General features: G+C 46.8%; 3 protein-coding genes across 5 annotated transcripts; 2 read left to right on the forward strand and 1 right to left on the reverse strand.

The window, feature by feature from the left end:
* Positions 1-17: 17 nt before the first annotated feature.
* Positions 18-10,713, forward strand: hid1b (HID1 domain containing b). The gene is made up of 19 exons (XM_046376369.1): positions 18-201; positions 1,233-1,382; positions 2,212-2,382; positions 3,687-3,809; positions 5,775-5,881; positions 5,984-6,100; positions 6,563-6,794; positions 6,895-6,951; positions 7,025-7,165; positions 7,532-7,622; positions 7,700-7,851; positions 8,290-8,368; positions 8,495-8,659; positions 8,743-8,964; positions 9,168-9,322; positions 9,405-9,488; positions 9,584-9,675; positions 9,878-10,036; positions 10,212-10,713. Exons 1-19 carry the CDS (start codon positions 136-138, stop codon positions 10,273-10,275), a joined length of 2,427 nt encoding a protein of 808 aa, XP_046232325.1. The 5' UTR covers positions 18-135; the 3' UTR covers positions 10,276-10,713.
* A 134-nt stretch (positions 10,714-10,847) lies between these two features.
* Positions 10,848-16,799, reverse strand: LOC124052301 (proton channel OTOP3-like). 2 transcript variants are annotated; one of them, XM_046376375.1, is made up of 8 exons: positions 16,417-16,799; positions 13,505-14,090; positions 13,283-13,419; positions 12,633-12,691; positions 12,373-12,527; positions 11,615-12,297; positions 11,366-11,533; positions 10,848-11,277 (listed from the first exon to the last, which is right to left on the reverse strand). In XM_046376375.1, the coding sequence occupies exons 2-8, from the start codon at positions 13,878-13,880 to the stop codon at positions 11,107-11,109; spliced, it is 1,749 nt and encodes a 582-aa protein (XP_046232331.1). In that variant the 5' UTR covers positions 13,881-14,090; positions 16,417-16,799; the 3' UTR covers positions 10,848-11,106. The 2 variants fall into 2 exon arrangements, with proteins under 2 accessions (XP_046232331.1, XP_046232332.1); XM_046376376.1 differs by lacking the exon at positions 16,417-16,799 and having other exon boundaries at positions 13,505-15,866.
* LOC124052302 (Usher syndrome type-1G protein homolog) lies at positions 16,331-23,577 on the forward strand. 2 transcript variants are annotated; one of them, XM_046376378.1, is made up of 4 exons: positions 16,331-16,608; positions 16,915-17,303; positions 20,815-21,262; positions 21,477-23,577. In XM_046376378.1, the coding sequence occupies exons 2-4, from the start codon at positions 17,140-17,142 to the stop codon at positions 22,296-22,298; spliced, it is 1,434 nt and encodes a 477-aa protein (XP_046232334.1). In that variant the 5' UTR covers positions 16,331-16,608; positions 16,915-17,139; the 3' UTR covers positions 22,299-23,577. The 2 variants fall into 2 exon arrangements, with proteins under 2 accessions (XP_046232334.1, XP_046232335.1); XM_046376379.1 differs by lacking the exons at positions 16,331-16,608; positions 16,915-17,303 and adding an exon at positions 18,549-18,766.
* Positions 23,578-23,600: the final 23 nt, after the last annotated feature.

The raw sequence follows: 23,600 nt of genomic DNA on the forward strand, positions 1-23,600 counted from the left end.
GTGTCTCCGAGCAGCGCCTGAATGCGTCAGGGGCGCAGAGCGGCTGTCAGCGGTGGATGAGGGAGATTATCCTCCCTTACGGACACTCAGAGTTAACGCGGATCCAAACAGGCAGGAGGCCGCTGGTGACTCAAAATGGGAAACGCCGATACCAAACTTCACTTCAGAAAAGCGGTGATTCAGCTCACAACCAAAACTCAGGTCGGTTTCTCACCACAAAAACACTGTGGGCTCACAGAAACGTCCGTGGAGCGCGTCGGTTGTGCTTGAAATTGAGCCTGTGGAGATAAAGTTGGAGTGCCAGATGGTAGCCTGAACTGCAGCCCAGGTGACAAAAAGCGCACAGGAAAACGAGTGAAAACACTGCGGTTCATTTGTACTGATGATTTTCAAACAAAATACAAAAATACCTCGTAGGAATATTTAGAATTTTTGAAAATGTTTGCGCTGTTTAGGTCACTAGAAACACTCGTTTTGTCTCTGGATAATATGATTGCTTCCCATTATTTAGTGAAATGCTCCTTAAATAACTTGAACGTGCAACACGTGACTTTAAAACGTTGAATTTCTGGCGGACAGCAGAGTTTCCCTGGCAGGTGCATTAAAGGTGGAGCGACAGGCGGCGTCAGCCCGTCTCAGCACTGCAGGCTGCAGCCGTTAGTCCAGCATTAAATTATGTTGTGCCATTAAAGGCACCATGTCCACCAATGTGTTGTGACTCTGAACGAAGATGGTCGACTGTTGACTCTCAGTCTCAGGTGCACAAATCAACATCAACCCAAAGAGTGAGACGCGACAGTCAAACATGTTTGGAGGAGAATCGTGACGCCCAGAAACGTCCCGAACACAGCGACGTAATGAGAAAACAATACAGGCAGACCCGCCACACGCCTCTGCTGTCCGCCATGACTGAAGACTGATATACCAATCTGTTCTGTGTATTTCTTCAGGCCTTAGATGTATGAACAAATTATGAAATAAACGGTTATTTCACTTTAGGTTTTAGGAAACTGTGATGGAGAAGACAGTAACGGACAGATAACTGATCTGGCTGGCTAATTTTTATAACCGATTTATTGTTTAGTGTCAAATTAACATAAAAAGGCTTGAACACAACCATACGTTCTGATAATTTAGAGATCACATTCAGTTTCCTGTTGTCATGTTAAACACACACACTCACTTTTACATGTACAGACATGGTGTGTGTTGGTGTGTGTCCCCTCCTGCAGCCGGTAGAAGCCACAGACGATGCCTTCTGGGACCAGTTCTGGGCCGACGGCTCCACCACCGTCCAGGACATTTTCGCTCTGGTGCCGGCGGCGGAGATCCGAGCTGTCAGAGAGGAATCTCCGTCAAACCTGGCAACCCTCTGCTACAAGGTGACCTGCTTTAAACTGTACAGGATGTCGTGTTTCAGAGTCCTGTATCTGAGCCTTTTTCCACATGCAGATGGAAAGTCGACAGAAGTTTCTTAGTCCACAGAACATTTCTGGAGCTTCACTGGATTCAAACAAATGAAGAAGCTGGAGACTTGTTTTAATAAAAAGCTGAAAAAACAACCCAAAGAAACTAAATTTGCCTTTCCATCAGCATGAGGAGTAGAGGTTTCATAAAGTAGTAGTATAAAGAGGAAATACTCAAGTAAAGCACTTCAAAACTGTACTTACTTGAGTACTTGAGTAAATGTACCGAGTTACCTGCCGCTGCTGGCCGTGATCCATCCAGGATACAGTGTGAGTCAAAGGAATGCTGCTGTTTGTTGTTCCCACACTTTAAACGTCACACACATCAGAGTTTGTGAAGGTCAGAGGTCACCTGAGTGAAGCCTGCGTTTCCTACAACAAGGAGCAGGTTTACTGCTGAGGCCAGTCAGTCTGAATGACGGAGGCAAAGGAGGAAGTCAGCTGACGTAGTACAACCCTCACAACCCCCAGACCCTAGCGGCTGCACCCGTACAGCCAGTGGAACTGTTCTACATGTGCTGTTTTAGACACATTTCTCCTAGAGCACAGGACTGTAGTGACTGACCCGAAACAAATCAAAACATCCTACTTCCTGGGTTGAGACATTTCAGCTGAGACCCTCAACACACACTGGATTTAAGTGCGTTAAGAAAATTGTCACCAAAGTGAATTTTGGCAGGTTGAGCATATGATGAGGCCTGCCTTTAAGCATCAGTCCGGTCTTCCTCCTGTGCTCTTTCCTCAGGCGGTGGAGAAGCTGGTCCAGGGCGCAGAGTCCGGCTGCCCCTCGGAGAAACAGCGGCAGGTTGTCCTGAACTGCAGCCGCCTGCTCACCCGCATCCTGCCCTACATCTTCGAGGACGCCGACTGGAGAGGCTTCTTCTGGTCCACCGTGCCCGGAGCCGGCAGGGCGGGGGTACGACTCTGACTCTGCACCTGAAGCCCTCTGCTGAGGGGGTCTCGCGTGGCTTGTGCACTCTGTGGTGTGTCGGGGACGTGTTGGTGGATGTGGTGGATGTTAACAGTTTGACAGTGAAGCCGGTGAGAATATCTGGTGCTGCTCCCCTCTTTAGTCCTGCAACAGGAAAGGAATGCATTGAGGAAGCAATAACCTACAAATTACAAACCAACCTGTGTGTGTGTGTGTGTGTGCGCGCGTGTGTGTGTGCGTACATTAGTTGTGTTTACTGGAAGACGTGAAAGCTGTGCTTCTCTTCACTCTTTCTTCTGCAGTCTGATTATCTAAATTACTGTTTTAATGCCTGAATTGACTGGAAGTCGTTCGCTGGCAGAGCTGCTTAGTTTAATGTGGAAACAGCGGCTAATTACATGGCTGACGGCGTTCGGGAAGAAAAGTAAAAAAGTCTTTATTGGTCCATTTTAAAGGACCAGTTCACCCCAAATTCACAAGGTGTAACATAGTAATAGTGAAGATGCCTGACGGGTCAGGTTTCTGAATACTGACGTAAATCTGCTTTGTAAAGGTTTTATGAGGACAGAGACAGTTTGTTAGATCCAGTAACACTGAATGTGAACTTTTGTTTACAAGAAAACAGGAAACCTTTAGTTTTTACTTGGCAGAAAACTCAGCTGATCTCAAGCCTGTTTTCTGGTTGTTTTAAAAGGAAAAAGACAACTGGCAAAGATTGAGAAAAGGAATTCAGGAAACCTTAGACGACCTGCATGTGCTGGAAACAGTCGGCCTGCAGACATTCAGTTTAATCTGTCAGCAGCCTTTCAGATCTCAGACATCACAGGATTTGAACCCCTTTGAGATTCCCAGTCACAACAGTCTCCACCAGTCAGAGGTGATGGTGCACTCAGGATCTGGCTCCACCTCCTCCACCTCCATCCCAGCTGGTTCTCTGGTTACCTGCTCGGCAGGGGACCCACAGTCCAAACACTGCCCACATTGTGTCTCCCCCTCCTCCTGGCCAGCGGTTGAATTAAGGAGGGATTGAATGTCTCTTAATTAAAGCGTGGGAGTGAAGTGCGGCGGAGCAGCAGAGGTTTAGTGGCTCTGCAGGGAAACTCCTGACCCGATCCGGTCGGTGAAACCCTGTGTGTTTATGTACATTACATGTCCTCCTCACATGTTCACAGTGTGAACTAAACTTCAGCTTGTGGTCAGAGCATACGGGATGCAGCACCTTTTAAAGCTCAATAATGAACGAAAGCTCAGTTGTTTAACGTCTCTAAACTCGTCTCTTTGTCCTCCAGCGCCTTGATGAAGACGATGACGATGATGAAGCACGGCCGTTGGCTGAGTCCCTGCTGCTGGCCATCGCCGACCTGCTCTTCTGTCCAGATTTCACAGCTCAGAGGCAGAAGAAGAGCAGCCCGGTGAGTCCACTGCCCGCTGAGACTCACGTCTGGCTGTGTTGTGTCTCAGCTGACGTCAGACCAGTTTTAGACATAAGAGAGAAGGTTTTAGAGGACTGTCAGTACTGTGCTCATGTAAAAGCCCCTGTGCCAGTCAGTGCTTGTACCTCCTTCACACAACCTTCTCGGTCAGTAGCTCGAGTTAATGAGTTACTCTCCGTGAAACAGAGAGAGGGAGGAGTGGCCATGTTTGTCATCTGGGCTGAGGAAAACTGGGTGGACACGTCTTAACTGTGCTAAGCAAACATCTGTGGCACTGGAGAGCACAGGAGGTGACAGAAAATGGCCGCTCTGCAGGTCTTAACGTCTCAGCCTCCTGCAGGACATGTTAAATCCAGCGCAGCGGGTGTGAAATTGTGTGTCAGAAGACGGAAAATGACCGGAGGCGGTCGTTCCCACCTGCGTCTGTGACCCGTGAAGCATGCATGCAGATCTGGAGGTCAAAAGGTGTCTGAAGTTCACTCAAGCAAAAGACGTTATCTTACCCTGGGTGGTAGAGCCATGCAGGAAATGATCATATATTTGGCTGCTAAATGAGATACTCGACTCGCTGCTTCGGAAAACAGGCGCTGCGGTCGTTTCTGTAAAGTATCACAGTGATGTGAGCAGCAAATATGACAGGATTCCTCTGTGGGTATCCTTTGTTTGGATGCTAACATTATGAGTGCTGTTTTAAAATCCACCTGACGTGACAGAAGTCACTGATGAGGTGATGTTTCCTTCACGTTAGTCGCTGACTTCCTGCTTCGCTCTGTGACACTTTCCTGGAGAGACAGGGACAGGAAGTGAAAGGGAAAAGATCAGGTAAAGGTCATTTAGATGCTTCTGGAACAACAGTTCTGTTGAACCCAGACGGCAGTCCAGGTCTGCCAAAGATAAACCTAAAGTGTCACGATGTGTTTATTGTTAAAGCTGTTGCAAGTGTCTGCCCTTTCCTTGTAAAGCACTGGATTCTTTTTAACTCTTCAAAACTTCCAAAACGATTCAAATCAAACAATTTGAGGCTCTTTTGTAAAATATCGTGCAACCCGAGACAAAGACTTCTCGTTTGAGGAAACGACGAGCCAAAACATCCCATCTTGGTGATCTTGGTGTGGCTTGCTGCCCTTTGCTGTCACTTCACTTGTGAGGAGCAGCGATGGCGCCTTGTCGGGTGCGTTCGTGAGGCTGTGGTTATCTGTGCCGAGGTGTCACACACACGTTTTGTCAGCAGAGCACTCTTGTTGACTCACATGGTGGAAGTAGGTGTGAACACAGCCCCCCTGCTCTCTGACGAAGGCTCTACGGGGCTCACCAATGCGTCTCCGGTCGCCGTGTAAGCTGCCAGTTAATTATGGTGTTCAGACTGAGTGTTAAGTATCACGGTTTGTAAAGACTGATAATCCACAGTAAAACCAGTCCTTCAGGACCCAGTTCAGCTCGTACTGTTGATTGCTTTTTGGTTAAATTGTGGCTGATAACATTTTGTTTCTTGACACTTTTGTCCTGGATGTGATTTACCTTCAGAGGACCAAATCAGGTGCTTTTTAATTCATCCTTAAACTGTGCTGAATATTAACAGAAAGGCCTTTACCCTACAGAGAAGCTAATCTCACATGTCTTTGTTTTTACTCTGAATCACTCAGTCTGAAAATCTCACGACAGGTGAGCTGTTGTGGGAAGTCGACCGTGGAAACGAGAGTCAGGATTGGAGGGAAGTCATAGCTGAATATTCAGCCTGGATGAGATTTCAAAGCGAGACTTTTCTCCGTTCTGTTTTTAAAATGCAGGAATTCCCCTTTAATGACTCAAAACAGGCTTCCTGGTTGTTGAGTGCTTGTCTGGTTATGAGGACTAAAACCGTGAATCAGTTATTATAATTACAGTCCAAATGAGAGCCACTTGTCCTCTCCTGTCCCTCTTGATGCTGTCTTGTCTCCGCTGCAGGATGCAGCTGAGGACATTCGATCCATAGACAGCTGTGAGTACATCTGGGAGGCCGGCGTGGGCTTCGCTCAGTCACCTCCTCTGAACTACGTCCACGACCTGAACAGGTAAAACTGAATGTAGTGGTGCAGATGTGGATCTGAGAGCGGCAGTCGGCTTTAGTGTGAAGCCTGCGTCCATGTGAGTCCATGCGCCATGTGTTTGTTCAGGACTGAGCTGCTGAAGCTGCTCCTCACCTGTTTCTCTGAGGCCATGTACCTTCCTCCATCCTCTGAAAGAAAAAACATCAACCCCTGGGTCTCCTTCTTCTGCTCCTCAGAAAACAGGTGACACACACACACACACACACACACACACAGCAGGTGATCTGGGGGGGTCAAATTTGTGCATCCGTGCGTTCATGTCAGGCTGCAGTGGGAAACGCCTCACCAGTTACATAAGGCGACCTGTAGTTAACCTTAGAGGCGAAACCCAGGGAAAAAAAGCCCATGCAGCCCACTGCTTTGAGCGCAGGGTAATAACTGAAGATGAGTACGTTCATACTAACTCCTCTGTTTGTTCTTCAACATTCAGAAAGATTTTAATAAGCAAATCAACCTCAAACCGTCAAAGTGAGGTCAGGTGAGATAAAAATGAGGGCCTTGGCTATGTGTCGCTCTGCGCTGTGCATTAACCTACACCCTCTGGAGAGCCCTTCACGGGTCCTCCATGAGCACATGGAAAACCCTGATAGCCCACCACGTGCAGCCTCACGGCGCCCACTGACCTCTAACTGCTGCTTCGCGCAGACATGCCCTGCCTCTGTTCACCTCCCTGCTCAACGTGGTGTGCGCCTACGACCCCGTGGGCTACGGCATCCCGTACAACCACCTGCTGTTCTCCGACCACCGGGAGCGGCTGGTGGAGCAGGCGCTGCAGATCCTTATCGTCACTCTGGAGCAGGAGGCCGGGTCGGGCGCCAGCGCCACCCTACGGGCCCTGGACGGCTCCGCATCGCCTTCAGACGTGGAGGAGCAGCAGGTGAGAGGGAGATGAATGAATCCCTGGGTTTGTTTTCTCAGTTATGAGCGAAACGCTGATACTGACTCAGACTTGAACATAATCTGTGGTGTTTTTTCAGCCGGCGGAACCTGAAAACCTCTTTGTGAATTATCTCTCGAGGATACACAGAGAAGAGGTACTGTGACGTGCAGCTAACCGTTCAGCACTGACTGACTGATGTTAAAGTTTCTAACCTCTTCTTTAATCAGGACTTGAGCTTCATCCTGAAAGGTCTGGCACAGCTGCTCAACAATCCTCTCGTCCAGACTTACCTGCCGCATTCCACCAAGAAGATCCAGTTCCAACAGGAGCTGCTGATCCTCTTCTGGAAGTTCTGTGACATCAACAAGGTCTGCAGCTCAGACTGACTGGTTTCGAAGACACATTTTAAAGGCTGCTAAAAGCAGAAATGTTAAATTAGCAAAGATATTAGATTGTTTTATTTTTAATGTTGCTCCTTATCTAAACATATGGAGCAACCAACACAACAGTGTGGGAAAGACTCATGCGTATATGGTGTGCAGAATGTAGACACAAAATGTCAGCTGATAATTTTATAGTAAATACTGAGGGATTTTGAACACAGGAAGTGAAACATCACACATGAGCACGCTGTGTTTGCCATCGGAAAACTCAAACAAATCCTCGTGTAGCCCCCTGATGTGAGTGGGAAAAATGGGACAGAGGAGTTAAAGCACTAACTTTGTGCGTTGCAGAAGTTCCTGTTCTTTGTGCTGAAGAGCAGTGATGTGCTGGACATGCTGGTTCCCATCCTGTTCAACCTGAACAGCGCCAGAGCCGATCAGTGTGAGTCGCAGCCCTCTGCCTCGTGTGCGTGGCGGGTGGACTCATCATAATGTTAAACTTTGTGTGTGTGTCTGCAGCTCGCGTGGGGCTCGTGCACATCGGCGTGTTCATCCTCCTGCTGTTAAGCGGAGAGAGAAACTTCGGCGTTCGGCTGAACAAGCCGTACACCCTCAGAGTCCCGATGGACATCCCTGTTTTCACGGGAACCCACGCCGACCTGCTCATCGTGGTAAGACGGGCAGTTCTCAGCCTGCAGCCTGGAACACGTCTGGCGCAGATTACACATAACTTTTATTTTGATTAAGCTGCTTTGCTTAATCTGTTGAAATGTTTGAAATGTTGAGGTCCTCAGAGGACGAATCACAATAATTGTGTTGGTCCAAATTTCCTTTGTGTACATTTTAAGCATGAAAAAACTTATGATTGAATTCCCATCCCCCTCTGCTGTACAGCTAACTGCTAATGTAGGATTTGAACCTAAACTTTAGCTAAATGTGTGTGGTGACATGCTAATGACATCTCATGTTGGAGGATATTTTATGTTCTTTCTTAAAAATGCCTGAAAGTGGAATTCAGATGTTTTGATATTTTATATTCTGCTCTTCTGTGAATTAATAGCAGTAGAGACAATCTAAGTCTAAATATTCACTTCACTCTTTTGTGCCAGATCTTCCACAAAATCATCACCAGTGGACATCAGCGACTCCAGCCTCTGTTTGACTGCCTGCTCACGATCATAGTGAACAGTGAGTATCACAGGTGAAGTGTCGCGCCCTGGTGGCTAAATGGGAGAACTGCAGGTTATTGCAAAGCCTTCAGTGTCTCCATTTCTGCTGTGACATTTTGAATTTTGGGCCATAACTCCTCTACAGTTTCACCTTATCTGAAGAGCCTGTCCATGGTGGCAGCCAACAAGCTCCTCCACCTCCTGGAGGCCTTTTCCACCACCTGGTTCCTGTTCTCCCTGCCCCAGAACCACCACCTGGTCTTCTTCCTGCTGGAGGTCTTCAACAACATCATCCAGTATCAGTTTGATGGTGAGAGCAAAGATGTGAGCAGATCCCACAACTGGACAGTATTGTGGTTCCAGCCTGTGACAACTACTAAACTTCCCTCACAGGTAACAGTAACCTCGTGTACGCCATCATCCGGAAGCGGAACATTTTCCACCAGTTGGCCAACCTGCCGTCTGACGCAGCGTCTATTCAGAAGGCTCTGCAGAAGAAGAAAAATTCTGCAGTTTCCAGGACCAACTCAATCGTGCCAGAGTCCATGGAGGGCTCCACACCTGCTGCACCTGCTGAGCCTGGCACACTGAAAGCCAGCTTAGAGGACACTCCAGGTATGAAGTTACATTACTGCATGCACTGAAAGTTTCATCGTCCAAAGCTCTTAAGGTCATCTTACTGCAAACGTTTTCATTTATTACATATCCAGTAAATGAAAGAAGTGTTTACCACAAGATGCAACCTTTCAAGCCTTCAGCTGGTGAAGATTCTGATCATCTCCAGTCATTTTAAAAAAGCATCATCTTTTGTGCTTCAGGCATTGATAAGATAACAGAGAAGGCCCAGGTGAGTGAGGACGGCACCATGGTGACTGTGCCACATTCAGACTCTCCAAAGACCAGCGCCGACAGCAGTGCTGCTGCTGGAGCCGGCGACACGAGTCACGAGTCCAGCTCAAAGAGAGACCACGAGGTGCACGAGGCTTCACGTCACTGATGCTCCCAGCTCGTCTTCGCTTGACTTTTTATTTATTCGTGCTTTATTCTACTGTCAGGTGGACCACGCAGAGCCAGAGGCAGCAAGGAGTCGGTTGTCGAGTGTGTCCTCATCAGCAGCCTGGAGAGCTAATCCAGACTGGGTCAGTAGAAGTCAGTTAATCTGTCTGTTCTGTCCTTTGGTCTGTCTGTTGGTTCCTGTGGTGAACAGCTCCATCACGCTACCTGTGTGTCTCAGGTGTTGGCATGGAAAGCGAAGCTCCCTCTCCAGACCATCATGCGGCTCTTACAAGTTCTGGTTCCTCAGGTGGAGAAGATCTGCATCGACAAGTAGGAAACTTCTAAACTCTGAAGTAAAATTTATCACGACTCTTTTCTTTCCTACTGTGTTGTCTTTTTGTCTTCTTCTTGTCTCGCTGCTTCTGCTGCTGCTGGGACTGTAAGTGAAGTCACTGCATTTTGTGCTCGATTTTCCCAAGAAAAATAAAAATTCAGTAATCAACACAATGTTTTGATTTGTTGTCCTACTCAGGGGTTTGACAGACGAGTCAGAAATCCTGAAGTTCCTGCAGCACGGCACGCTCGTCGGCCTCCTGCCCGTCCCTCATCCCATCCTCATCAGGAAGTACCAGGCGAACGCCGGCACAGCCATGTGGTTCCGCACCTACATGTGGGGAGTCATCTACCTGCGGTACACAAACCACACCTGTTTATTTTATTAGGTTTCAGATATCGTGATTAAAAAAGGTCCCGTAGATCGTCCTGTAGCAACAAACATTATTTATGACAAACTGGCTGGGCAAGTTTCGAGGAAGCCTTTGGCTTAAAAATGACTCGTCTTCCCTCTCTGACTCTCGTTTCCATAGCAACGTGGATCCTCCAATCTGGTACGACACGGACATAAGGCTGTTTGAGATCCAGAGGGTTTAAATGTCCAGCTGTCCTCACACAGACACCTCACTCACACCTGAGCTGTGAGCACAGCAACAGCTCACATCTTATCTAAAAGGAAACCAGCAGTGCTGACCTTCGCTCTTCCTGCCAGCTGTGAGGGTTTAGACAAACGTGAAAAATGTCTGAATGTGTCAAAACTTTGAGTTACTGCACATCTCGTACAACCTGTGGTATGAGTGGATGCAGTAGAGGCCAAATGGTCATTAAATCTGACACCCGATGAGACGTTTGCTGAATATTTAAGATTTATTCATCGCGTTTTACGAAGTGACGCCGTTGTGCCGAAGCCTTTCACACGCGTGCTGAAAGGAAACCGAATGTGGTCTGATGAGGGACTGAAAACTGCATACTGCTTCATCATGTAAATACAAAATGTTGTACACTGCATTAAAAACTGATGGGTTTCAGCTCGGAGGAACTTATTTCATGTCAAGCATTTCCCTGAAAACACTATAGTGACAAAAGTATGTGGACACCTGAACGCCTCACCCATATGTGACTGCTGACTGTGTCAAGTCCGTGGAGAGAACAGTTTTAAGGGATTTTTATTTCTTGTTTTCTTTTCAGCTTTATCACAATTTCAGCTTTAATTTTTAGTTATTGGCTGGAGGGCTGCTGTCATGACTGCTGTAATTTAAGGGCTTGTGTGTGGGGAGCTGGCTTTGTGTTGAAACAAACTGTTGCCTCCACCTGGGACTAAAGGGCCCAAAACCAAGAACCTCACGGGGGCGTCCACAGAATACAGAGAACAAATAATTTGTAAATGTGTGTCCTGTTGTTTCATGTTGTTGGAAAGCGATGCAGTCCTCATGCCGAGATGAGCAGCTCCATCAGAGCTCCCACAGAGTGCATCCGGTAGAAAACGCTGAGCGGCTGGCCCACGTTTACCAGAACAAACCAAGCAGTGAAGCCAAAAAACTGCTTCCCAAGGCCGTTCTCAAACTGGGGGTGGACTCCAAATGCAGGGATGACCCACAGCTGCAAGAAGAGGGAGCGTGGATGTGTCACATCAGTGCAGAAACAGCAAAGGAAACGTTTATTTCTTTTTTAACACTCGTGACTTTACCATGACATTAGACAGGATGAGGAAGGCGCAGATTTCTTTCAGCACTCTTTTGGTCCAGGGCTTTTTCCCATCAGGCTTTTGAACAGCAGCTGGTGTGTTCCCCTCCAGCAGTGAATTATCTGTGGTGTTCCTCTCCTCTTGTCTTGGCACAGAAACCTTCTTTTTAGACTGTGGGACAAAACAAAACCGTTTAATGACCGACCTCTGCAAGCTGACAAAACACTCGACATGCAGGTGCGGTGAGTTTACCCTGAATATGCTGCTCAGCCGCCGCTCCTTCTTCTGGGCGAGCAGATTCGGGTGCCTGTGGAGGCCCTCGATGATGAAGATGTTCTGCAGGACGAGCTCCAGCAGGCTGAGGAGGGAGTAGGACAGGTCGAGGCCCCCCAGAGGCCCTTGGGTCCCCACAGCCAGGGCCGCCACCAGGGAGAAGTAGGACAGGGCGAGCTGGCCCAGAGCCGCCGCCACCAGGAGGATCACGTCCAGGCTACGAGTGGGGTTGTGTCCCCCTTCGTTCGCCCTCCTCTCCAGCCTGTAGATCAGCATCCCGACCAGGCAGCAGAGAGACATGACGGGCATGACCGCTAAATGGTAGCCGTAAAATATGAGAAAGGCGGTGAGGCGAAGCTCCCACTGGCCCACCCAGACCTGGTAGAGAATGAAGACGTTCACTCCAGCTACGAGGACCAGGACGCCAAGCACGAGGCCGAATATGATCCCACCCTCGTAGACCACGCGAAGGGTCAGCTTCTGAGTGATCTGGTGGTGACCAGGACTTATGCTGCGGCCCACGTTCTTCCACATCACGTAGATCATGCAGCCTGCCATCAGGTAGTACTCCATGTTGAAGGGATAGAGGATTTCGATGCCTTTCCTGAAGGCGAGGCAGGCCGCGCTCGCACTGCACTGACAGAAGGTCGAGTTACCGTTTCCTAAAAGCAGAAATATATTTTACAAAATGTACACAAGGCAGAGGAGTCTGAGCATACCCTCCTGTCATTAACTACCTGCCAAATCAGAATCGTCTGCTTCAGTCGAGGTCGTGTTGCTGAAATCAAGCTGGCCTTCTTTCTCTAACTCGATCTCCTCGTGGATGGTGTCCTCAGTCACAGCGTTGAGCCACAGCAGCAGGTCGGCTGAGAGGATCAGCATCAGCCCGGACCTGCATCACGTGCACAAGTACAAAAACCCTAACTGTTTACAATTAAAACACACAGAGAATATAAGAAATGCATAAAAAGTTTGTAAAACACATCGAGTGAAGCACCTGGTGATTATCTTGTGCCTGTGAATGCAGTCTTTGGAGTGAGCCCACAGTAAATACGTCTGCAAAAGAAACGTAAGGTCCCTTTTCAGTAAGGAGATGAGAAGAAGAGGACAAAACAGTAACTATTAAGAAGATAAGATTAATAAGAATTCTTTTTAAATGAAAAAAAGGCTGAACTGACCTGTGAAGGAGACAAATAAAGAGCCAGAGGCTACCGAAAGCACCGACTTTACGTCTCATGAATCTTCGAGTGTGCCCACCAGCTCTCACAATAGTTTGACAGTTTAAGGTTTACTTAACTGATCTTTTCCTTAATGTGTCAGGCTTTTACAGAAAGTTGAGGCAGTAAATTTCATTTCCATTCACTGATGGTGACCACATGGTGCAGCTGAAAGCTGATGAATGGTCCTGATTATGAGACAATCCCTGAGTTTAGCTGCAGTGTTTACTGTGTGGACTCTTTTCATGCTGATCAAAAACCATTAATGTACTTTTGTCTTTGAGTCAAGGTGAGACTGGAAGACGAAAATAAACTGATATCAAAGCTCTGCTTTTACTCCTTCTCGATCTTTAAAAGGTCACTAACTCCACTTAGGGCAGACTTTATCCACTTAAAATGTCATGTTTTAAAACACTGAGAACATCTTTACCTGCAGTGTGAGGAAAGGAGCCTCGATGAATGGAGAGAGCACCTTAGCGGCAGGCTTACACGCCCTCATGCTGATCAAATAGCCCATCCTGCAGATGTACAGCAGCGCACTGAATGCAGCAAAAAGCACCAGGACCACTGAGCAGGATGGAGAAGAAACGTTCCACTACATGATCCATAACACGTAATCATCTCACATTTTGTCTAACACTCAGGGGCTTACGGGTGACGGTGATCCCCCCGGCGTGGTGGTCTTTATGTGGGCACATGTCTGGCTGCTTCCTGGCCCACAGCAGGTACCACAGCATCCAAACCAAACTGACCCCCATCAGCATCAGCATGAACACCTGAGGCTCGTCGTGCTTCAGGCCCTCGGGGTTGAAAGCCTGTCCGGCCACCAGGGCAGCTCCCAGCAGCACCACGTTCAGGCCCAGGAGACCAGAGATCAGACGCCTGCCGCTGGGAGCCCAAACCAGCACCGGATCCAGCTCGAGCTCCTGGACCTGATGGTCTGAGCTGGTGATTGGCTCATCGCTGGGGGGGTTTCCAGGTGCCCCCCAGGAAGGGACCAGCTGAGTGACTCCAGGATCTGAATTCATATTCAGTTTCTTTAGTCCTTCTTCTAAAACTTCTCCTCAGCTTCTTTCAGCCTCCGTATTCTTTTTCTCTTTTCCATTCGGTTTCAGGGTTTTCTGTCATTCATGCACACTGAGCATGTGGAGGCTTGCGTCTGAAAGGTGCTGGTAATCCTTCCAGCACTGATGTAGGTGTGGTCACAATCCAGTCCATTGACAATGACACACCTTTCACTGGGAAAGCAACAGGCACCATGATTACCTTTCATTTTCGCCTTTTCTTTCGCCTGTTGTGCCACTTGAACCTTGACCTGAACACAGCAGCCTGTAACTGTCACAGCAACAAAGTCTGCTTATGGCAACAAAAGACCTGATCAGAATCTCAGTCAGTCTGGTTCTTCTGAAAACCAGTGACCATTATTTTACTTTGAAAGGGTTTATGGGCTGGGCTCTGTGCCATGTCGTGTCACTGTTTGCGTACAGTCAACACCAGGAAATGACTTATACATGTAACCTCGCTCTTATCGCTGCAGTGCCTCAAGTAGCAGCTAACAGGTCAGTCAGAGCTGATAATAACCTGCTGCAGAGTTTCACTCTCAGCTGTGAAGGATCATACAGCTGGTTTTGCATGTTTCGGCCCATTTGGTGCACTTTACATCACAGTCTCCCTTTTGGAAACCACGTCGATCCGTTTCAGGAAGCCCCTGGTTTCCATTCATATTCAGTCTGTGCATGAAAACCAATTAAAGGACTCTTAAAACTTTCTTCCATGTTCTATGAGTTCTATGATTTTACAGTAACATTATGCCTGGTCAGAGTTACATTATCGTCGTGGTTAAAGGCGAAGTTTGGGATTTATGTGACTTTGGTGAACTCAATTAACCCTTTAAAAGACACAATAACACAGATAAATTAACTGACTGGAAGCAGCAGTAGACCAGAAAGTCCCACGCTGTAAAATTACTGTTTCTGTCAAAGGGGTGCGGTGGCTTTTTGTGGAGGCTGAAACACACTTTGCTGTTGGCCTCGTCCACAGCAGTAGATACTGGTAGTCCTGCTGCTCTTCCAAAGTGGGGACAAGCCACCTTCCCTATATTAAAGGTAATAGACTGACCTCGTTCAACCCCACTTCAAGAACCCCAAACCCCAAACCCCAAACAAACATTAACAAAGTGCATTTAAACGGTACTCATACTGAATATAACACAGCTAATTAATGATTTTTATGTAAACCAGTGGCTGCCTGGTAGGACTGATTTTCATCCAAAAGTCTGAAAATGTAGAATACAGTTTGGACGACGTTTAACACAAAGTGTGTGTGATTTATGCTTCAGGAGCTCAAACTTAAGCCGCACACCAGCAGTTTTGCATGCTTTGCTACAACTTGTGCCTGCTGATGCAAATCCAGTTTCACGTTTATGAACGTTTGTTTAAGGCATCCACAGATTTGTACTCATTTCCATACGGCTTGAAAACCATTTTTCCTTCTGTAGGATACAAGCGGACGAGAAGACAATGTCTGTATGGAAAGCATGACGTGACTGGGACTGTTAGCTTAGCACGAAGACTGGAAACAAGCAGCTAGCTAGCCTGACTGTAATGAAGGACAACAAAATCTGACCATCATTTATTAACATGTTATACTTGTTTGTTTAATCTATCCAAATAATGTGAAGGGGAGAGATTGTCCAGGAAGTCCCTGCACCTGACCAAGAAAAAGTCTGGTACAAAACCCTACAGGTACCCAAAACATGTCATTTTCACACTTTCGTTTGTTGTACAATTTAAACATACGAGATACGTTTTCTCGCGACAACAGAGCCAGGCTAACTGTTTCCCTCTGCTTTCAGTCTTTATGCTAAGCTAAGCTAAACTTCTCCTGGCTGTAGCTTCACATGAGTGAGATATCAATTTTGTCATCCAACTCTGAGCAGGAAAGTGAACACGTGTATTTCCAAATACTATATTAAGTACACCCCTAAGGCTCTCTTCAAGGCTGTGATCAAACAAAACTGTGTGCACGGACAAACAGCACAGCATGTGAGCAACTGACCCACACAAGGATTGATGAAGTGATCAGTTTAGTGCAGTCCTGCACGGTTCATCAGGCTGATCTGGAGTCAGGTGGATCAAAGGTAAACGCTTGGTCAAACATGACGCATCGCTGACTCATCTCACTTTGGGAAAATGTCAGAAGTGTGTGGCCAAACCTAAACTGAGTGTGTTCATACCTGATTGATCCTGACTGATAGAATAAGACACAGTGAAACACTGAACTAAGTTTCAGTTTCCGTTTACTTTCCGCTCCTCGTGGCCCGTTTTATTCAGTCGGGTAACAATGGTTAATGACGTGTTAATGCAAAGAGAGCTCGTGTCTGAAACATCGACATCAACACACTTGATTTATGGACGGAAACGGAAGATGTGCGATCTGGACTGCAGTGTAGAGGAAACACACACACACACACACACACACACACAGACGGACACATCAACATCACACTGCTGTCTGTTGACTCTCCAGTCCGATCTACCTGATGATAAGGATCGATCAACTCACCTTTACCGGCTGATCAGTAAGCTGAAGAATCAACTCACACCCGGAAGAACGTCTGTGACGTCAAACTGATCGATTCTCCTCGCGGCACAGTAGTTCACAGCACTGAACTCTGCGGTCTTTTGTTGTCCTCTGTTTGTAAAGCCGCACAGCACTGCACGCAGCTGACTATACTGTCTTTTATTCTGTCGACAGGTAACTGCTTTACTCCAAACTGACTTCAGTTCAGTTCTCACCTGTTGCTTCCTTCTGTTCGACTGTTTATTTGACTCCACTGTGTTGTTATGTGCTGAAGTCTGCTAGTTGTTCTTCTGCTACTGTTTTATGTAAAATTACTCATTTGAAACTATCAAAGTAGAGAAAACAATAAGAATAACACACCAAGAGATCGTAAAAATAAATAAGTAAACTAGTCTTTTATAGATATAATACATGATGTCAAGATCATCACATGTTTCACATTATCACTTTATTCTTTTCTATTCTGATTTCATGGTTTAGGTTCAAAGTGGGCGGGTCTAATGGTCATAGCCCCGCCCCCGGCCTGACAACCAGCACGCCTCCTGTTCGTCTCCTAGCAACCAGGCTGTCAGCCCGCTCCGTGCCTCTCCAGGCCGCCCTCCCGTCCGGAGACGCAGCGTCCCGGACTAAAAGTTGCCTAAATAACGAGGCAAAGCCTCCAGATCCTCCATGGAACCGAACTCAGAGTGAGCCGAGGGCGCCGCCATGAACGACCGGTACCACCGGGCGGCCCGGGATGGCTACCTGGACGTGCTGAAGGAGGCCACACGGAAGGAGCTGAACGCACCGGATGAGGATGGGATGACACCGACCTTATGGGCCGCTTACCACGGCAACCTGGAGGCGCTCCGGCTCATCGTGGGCAGAGGGTGAGTCCAGAACCCCGGGACCAGAATCTGAACAAGATTCCTGCCGGATCTCATCAGCAAGTTGTCGAGTTCCCTCTCATGAACAGTTTTACAAGTGGGGGTAAAATAATTTCACCTGTCTGCTTACAGGACTTCCTGTCATCCTGTCTTTACTAGAGGGAGTCTCTCTTGGGTCAAGATCTTGACTCAAAATATTTGTTTCTATTATTTTGATCCCCCAATTTGTTAAAGTAAAAAATGATCGGATATCACTGAATCTTCTCAGTTTTAATCAGAAACTTCGTTTGTTTTTTGGTTTTTTAAAAAAGAAGAGTTTGAATTGAAGATTTCCCTCATTGTAATCAAATCAGAGTTGTCTATTTTGATAGGAGAAAGTTTTTAAAGCGTATAGTGTGACAACAGGAAGATGCTGTAACGTAACCGAGCTGAGCTGTGGCTGCTCACGTCAGCGCGGTGCCGCACGTGTTAATCTAATCAGCGCATCTGGAGATGGAGGTCCATCCATTTTAACAGCCTTATTACAGAGGAAGGTCACCCGCAGCAGCGGAACGTGAACACACACTCCGTGAGCAGCGTGTCGAGGGATCAGAACTTCATTTTTAATCTCACACATGTGGCTCAGGCTAATCCGTTACATGGCAGCTCAGAGTCGGTGCAGGGATGATCTGATTCAGTTACGGCCGTTTTTATACCCATCAGCTACTGAAAGGGCACGACGTCCGCACACACACACACACACACACACACACAAAACTGTAAGCTCGCGGGCTGCAGATATGATCTGATTCAGCCTAAGAGCGTTTGCTGTGTGAGAAAACTGAGATAGTCAGAGGAGGGTTTAGGAGTAAGTCTATATTCTGGTGAGATAAGTTGCAGCTCCGCCTTTTGTTTGAGGTTTAGGAGACGGACAAAGCAGCCGTTCAGCCTTTCAGTGTAATATTTACTGCCTGTTCTTATGGCAGCAGACTAACAGGGGGTTCATCACAGTATGTCAGGCTGCTGCTGGCAGCTTTATAAGGCGAGCAGTAAAGTGGAGGGCTGATGAGTTTGCTGCAGACACAGCAAAGGTCACAGTGATGGATAGGACATCTTCTTCACACGGCCGTCCCTGCAGGATGCACTGCAGGGTGGATATGAAGCAAAGAAAGGTGACTGAAACTGAGCTGTGGGTCAACGTTTACAGCAAAAGGTAAACTAAAGTGAAAGAGTCACTTTTAGACTCATTTCACTGAAAATGTTTTTATTTGTGCTGCAAATATTTTCATGCCAACTTTGTACCAGCTTTAGGTGCTTGTGGGACTGGATTACCAGCTGAACTAAGCAGACATACTGTCCCAGAGCCCCAGGCCCCCAGGGGCCCCAAAGGCAACAGATGAATTTGTAACACCAGGGTACAATATCATCTGAAACAGATCCTTCATTATTCCCTGATGTCTCGTAGAGGCGCCTGCAGTCACCAGCAGGTGATTACAGGTCACACGTATCAACGCTGAGTAATCTGAATCTGCAAAGTAACTGAAGTTATGGAGTAAATGTGCACTCACAGCGACACTGCTAACACGCTAATGTTTAGCAGGTAAAATGTTTACCTTGTTTGGCATCTTAGTTTATAGTAGCATGCTAATGTTTGCTATTCAGCACCAAACACAAGCTGAGGCTGATGGAAATGTTGTTTTTTCAAGCATTTAGTCAGAAAAAGACGTAAAACTTTTGAACTGATGATGGCGCTAGAGGGGCAGTCAGGGCACCATCAGAGTCAAGACCCCCGCCTCTGAGGACCATAAATGTCTTCAATATTTCATGTCGGTTCATCCAGCAGCTTGTATCAGTGTGGTGGGCGCAGCAGACTGCTGATCTGACCGGACTGGTTGGTTTGTGGCTCTCTGGGCAAATAATGAAGCTTCATGTGTGGTCTGCTGGATGGGAACTTTGAGCAAACAATTAACAGAGGACGCAGATGTTGGAGTCAATAAGCACGGCTTTGTCCAGAGAGCCACTCAGAGGTTAGCTTGGCCGTGGGAACTCGAGTTTTCTCCACACAGACACATTTGAGTCGGCACCAGACAGAGTTTTGAGTTTAATATCTTTAAGTCACCAGGAGGCTGTTTGAGGTTTGTGTGTCCTCAGAGTCAGAGCTCCTGGCTGAGCTGCTGATGGTCACCTCACGATTAGAGAAGGTTTGTTGTGATTCCTCCTTGGTGTTACTACAGTGATGCATTTCTTGCCTCTGTTTTGGAATACAATCTGCTTAAGTGACACTTAAGGATATAAAAGCAAAACATGACGCTCTGAACATAAGAGTAAACCACATGCTATTTTCTCTGTTGTCAAAGGAGATGATTGTTGCTGAGGTGTGGCACTGCAGGACTGAAATCAGGGTTCACGCTGATGAAGGTGGCGACCCTGCGGCGTGTGGTGAACGTGTCCCGGGGTGTCTGCAGAAAAAAGACTCTTGGTGTGTGGGATAAATAATGCAACGTCACCTCTGTCATGTTTAACCTGCAAGCGCTTCAATTATTGATCGGGGCTCAGCTACGGCCACGTGGGAGGAGGGAGGACCGGAAGAGGAGGGACTTCAGTTCAGTACAAACACGGTTCATTGGTCCACATGTAGTGTGGAAAAGTCCACAGTCCAGTTTGTTGTTGTTGTTTGACTTCTTATTGCTTGCACAGCATTATGGGTAATGCTTCGTTGATATCACAGTTTTATTTCCATGATGACCGCTATGCTCGAGTGAAATTATTATCCTCAAGCAGCAGGTGTTTGCAGCTAATATTACTAACAGTTGACGAGGGTGGAAAAACACTGCAAACTCCATCATGATGCACTTGACGTGTTTGGACTACAAGTCACTCGTCATGACTGATTTATCCATCAGTCAGTCTATCCAGTAGATGATCAGTCATCTAAAGCTCTGGGTTCTTGGTATCTGCTGAAATAAACCAGTGCCAAGCAGTACCAATTCATTCATACCCAGATTTAGGAAAAAAGACTATTTGTATGGTTTTGCTTTGATTGTTCTGCTGCAGCAGCAGCCATAAGCAATACATTCAGAGTGTGTGGTGAAGTCGTTCAGCCAGACAAAGTATCTCTGACCGTAAGCCTGAGGGTCCTTTTCACAGTGCGGGAGATGAACTGACATAATTGCAGGTCATGTGAGTCATCTTACTTCCTAAATTTAGTCTGTAGTGTAAGAGGATCAGCGGAGTGAGGTTGAGTTTCTCAGGGGAACTGGGTTGAGTCCTGCTCAGGTCTTTGTAAGAACACATCTTTTTGGTGCAGAATACTGAATTAGAAACATGCAGAAAAGTGCTGCTGTATGTCTTACATTTTGGGGGAGAGTTTATCTTCTTCGAGCGAGATGACAAACTACTGACATCCAGTCGGTGTGAACTTTGGTGGTTACACACTCTGTTTGTTTGATCGACTGATGCAAGTTAATACTCATGTTAAGATGAAGTAAATGGAAAACCAACAGCAGACCACAGTGTCTCCTTCTCTGTCTTCCAGAGGTGACCCGGACAAGTGCGACATCTGGGGCAACACGCCGCTTCACCTGGCAGCTGCCAATGGCCACCACAGCTGCCTGTCCTTCCTGGTGGCCTTCGGTGCCAACGTGTGGTGTCTTGACAACGACTACCACACTCCGCTGGACATGGCCGCCACCAAGGGACACATGGACTGTGTTCGCTACCTGGACTCCATCGCTGCCAAGCAGATTACCCTCAATCCAAAACTGGTCAGCAAACTCAAAGACCGTGCGTTTCGAGCCGCAGAGCGTCGGATCAAAGAGTGCGCGAAGCTCCAGAAGAAGCACCGGGAACGTATGGAGAGGAGGTTCATGAAGGAGTCGGCCGCTCTAGACAACTTAGATGCTATTAGCTTTTCTAGCTACACCAGCAGCAGCACACTGAGCCGCAAGTTCAACACTGTCACGTCTAACATGCCATACTCGCAGGTGGTTACTCTTTGACTTTCTTTCATTACTTGGTCTGAAAAGATGCTTTGGTCTTCACCAATATCTGGCTCAGGCTAGTTGAACAGAAGCCATCTTGAGGCTGAAGACTTCAATTCTGTTTGAGTTGTAACATTTAGAGTGTTTAAATTAAAGTGGGTTTATTTATTCACTGGTCTAAATTTCTTAACCATTAATGTCTATACTTTCCTCTCAGGCCACCCTGCATTCCACAGCCAAGGGCAAGGCCAAGATACAGAAGAAGCTGGAGAAGAAGAAGCAGGTTGATGGAACGTTCAAGATCTATGAGGATGGAAGGAAAAGTGTGCGCTCGCTGTCCGGACTGCAGCTCGGCAATGACGTCATGTTCCTCAAACAGGGCACATATGCCAACCCCAAGGAGAAGTCACGTCTCAACATCCGTGACATGTTCTCCCATGACAATGATGATGATGCCGACACCATCTCCCGTGCCATGAGCGACCCGGGCCTCCACGAGGCTGCATATTCTGAGATCAGCGCTGACTCCGGACGTGATTCCCTGTTCACCCGTCCCGGACTGGGCACCATGGTGTTCAGGAGGAACTATATGAGTGGAGGCATGTTTGGTATAGGGGCACGGGATGATGGGAGTGTAGCAGGGAGTGAACCTGTGGGACAGGCACCTAATGTTCGTCTACGAGGACATCTGCCTCGACGCTCGCCCAGCTTTGATGAGGACAGTATTGGCAGCGCCTTGAGCCTGCAAGAGAGAAATCTTCAGGAGTTGCCCTGGGAAGAGACTGAAGTTGGCTTGGATCAGGACCTTGAGCCAGAGAACAGTCCTCTGGAGACTTTCCTGGCCTCTCAAGGCCTCGGCGAATTCATGCAAATCTTCAGGAGGGAGAAGATTGACCTGCAGGCTCTGCTGCTTTGTTCAGATCAGGACCTTACCAGCATTCACATCCCTTTGGGCCCCCGGAAAAAACTTTTGGATGCCTGCAAGAGACGTCTAGACACCCTAGATGAACCAGAGGCCATTGAAGACACTGAGCTTTGAAGGTCAGATTTTCTTTTAAATGGGAAGCTCCGCTGTCCTTTCCTACCAGATAAAAAGCTGTTAATTTACTGTTTCAACGTGCATCATTTGTGTTGATGATATTTATTGTGGACAGCAGACATCACTGAGTTGTGGATGCCCTTCCTTTATGTTAAACCTGAGATTGGTTGTTTTTGGCCTCTTTGGGATGAAGAAGCTGTTAACCACTGAAGTATTAATGCAGCTGGAAGCTTGATGTAACAGTGGTCAGTCGCAGTAGGAAAATCCCCTGTGGCCAAAAAAGAGTTTGACATCTGTTGGCAAGATGCCTTGAACTGAAAAGGAAACTCAGTTATTACTCTCTGTATTATGAATCTTAATCCATGAAAGTTATATTTATAACGTAAACTCACCGTAGACTTTCAGAATCTGCAGTTACATGTTACTCCTCCATGGATTTTAACAACAAAACCGGCTAATTAGACATATGATTAAGAAATTTAATCAAACAGAATAACTGTGAACACCTGTGCAGGTGTGCAGCAGACGCCACAAGACCAGAAATCTGCCACTACTGTTACTGGCTAAATGGCACCATCTAGTGGCAACACGTGATAAATGAGATGAGATTTGGACATTTGGAGGCCAATTTAGACAATTCATCACACATTTTATCAGTCATTCATCATGTTACTGTTTGCATTGATTTACCGGATTAACACACAATGAAGATGATTTGCATACATGATTGTGGTTCCATGAAGGCAGCATGGAATCTGAGCGTCTGACTGGAATTAAAGAAAAAATAATAAACATTTTAGGGAAAAGCTTTGCCACATATACAAACACATGCACACTGATCTGTTTGTATATAATCTCTTCATTTAGCCTGTCTGTGAATATAACTGCATACTATATTAGCTCATGTATCAGTAACTGATTGATGTATTAATGAATGTACTTCATTCTTTGAATATATTGTTTGTTATGTCTTCACTGTACAATTTTCTTATTTTAAATGTGTTCTGTGGCACATAAACAATAGTGACTTAGTATTTATGGGGTCATTTATGGATTAAAATATCTCCAGACTGACGGTTCTGCAAACACTGTTGCAACAGTGAAAACATTGGTTATCTGAGCGCCTGCTCGATAACGCTGTTTCCTGTCTGGTTTCACTGAAGGCCTGTCTGTCTGTCTGTCTGTCTGAGTATGACATGATGTGCTTGAATGTTGGTAAAAATCTGCTTTTGTATCTGCAACCATAATTATCTTTTACTAAAATAAAGATAAAAATGTTGTTCTGTGTGTGTGCATGTATTT

The sequence above is a fragment of the Scatophagus argus genome, chromosome 21 (genome assembly GCF_020382885.2).
Source record: "Scatophagus argus isolate fScaArg1 chromosome 21, fScaArg1.pri, whole genome shotgun sequence".
In the NCBI taxonomy this organism is placed as follows: Eukaryota; Metazoa; Chordata; class Actinopteri; family Scatophagidae; genus Scatophagus; species Scatophagus argus.

Bases quoted from the DNA above. Each gene is read 5' to 3' on its own strand.
- hid1b (XM_046376369.1), top strand. From the start codon at position 136: ATGGGAAACGCCGATACCAAACTTCACTTCAGAAAAGCGGTGATTCAG. The intron at 3,810-5,774 runs GTGAGTCCACTG...TCTCCGCTGCAG, and splicing joins GGCAGAAGAAGAGCAGCCCG to GATGCAGCTGAGGACATTCG. The intron at 6,952-7,024 runs GTACTGTGACGT...TTCTTTAATCAG, and splicing joins CGAGGATACACAGAGAAGAG to GACTTGAGCTTCATCCTGAA.
- LOC124052301 (XM_046376375.1), bottom strand. From the start codon at position 13,880: ATGAATTCAGATCCTGGAGTCACTCAGCTGGTCCCTTCCTGGGGGGCA. The intron at 12,298-12,372 runs GTAGTTAATGAC...TTCTGCTTTTAG, and splicing joins AGACGATTCTGATTTGGCAG to GAAACGGTAACTCGACCTTC. The intron at 11,278-11,365 runs GTAAAGTCACGA...CTCTTCTTGCAG, and splicing joins TCATCCTGTCTAATGTCATG to CTGTGGGTCATCCCTGCATT.
- LOC124052302 (XM_046376378.1), top strand. From the start codon at position 17,140: ATGAACGACCGGTACCACCGGGCGGCCCGGGATGGCTACCTGGACGTG. The intron at 17,304-20,814 runs GTGAGTCCAGAA...TCTGTCTTCCAG, and splicing joins CGGCTCATCGTGGGCAGAGG to AGGTGACCCGGACAAGTGCG. The intron at 21,263-21,476 runs GTGGTTACTCTT...CTTTCCTCTCAG, and splicing joins CTAACATGCCATACTCGCAG to GCCACCCTGCATTCCACAGC.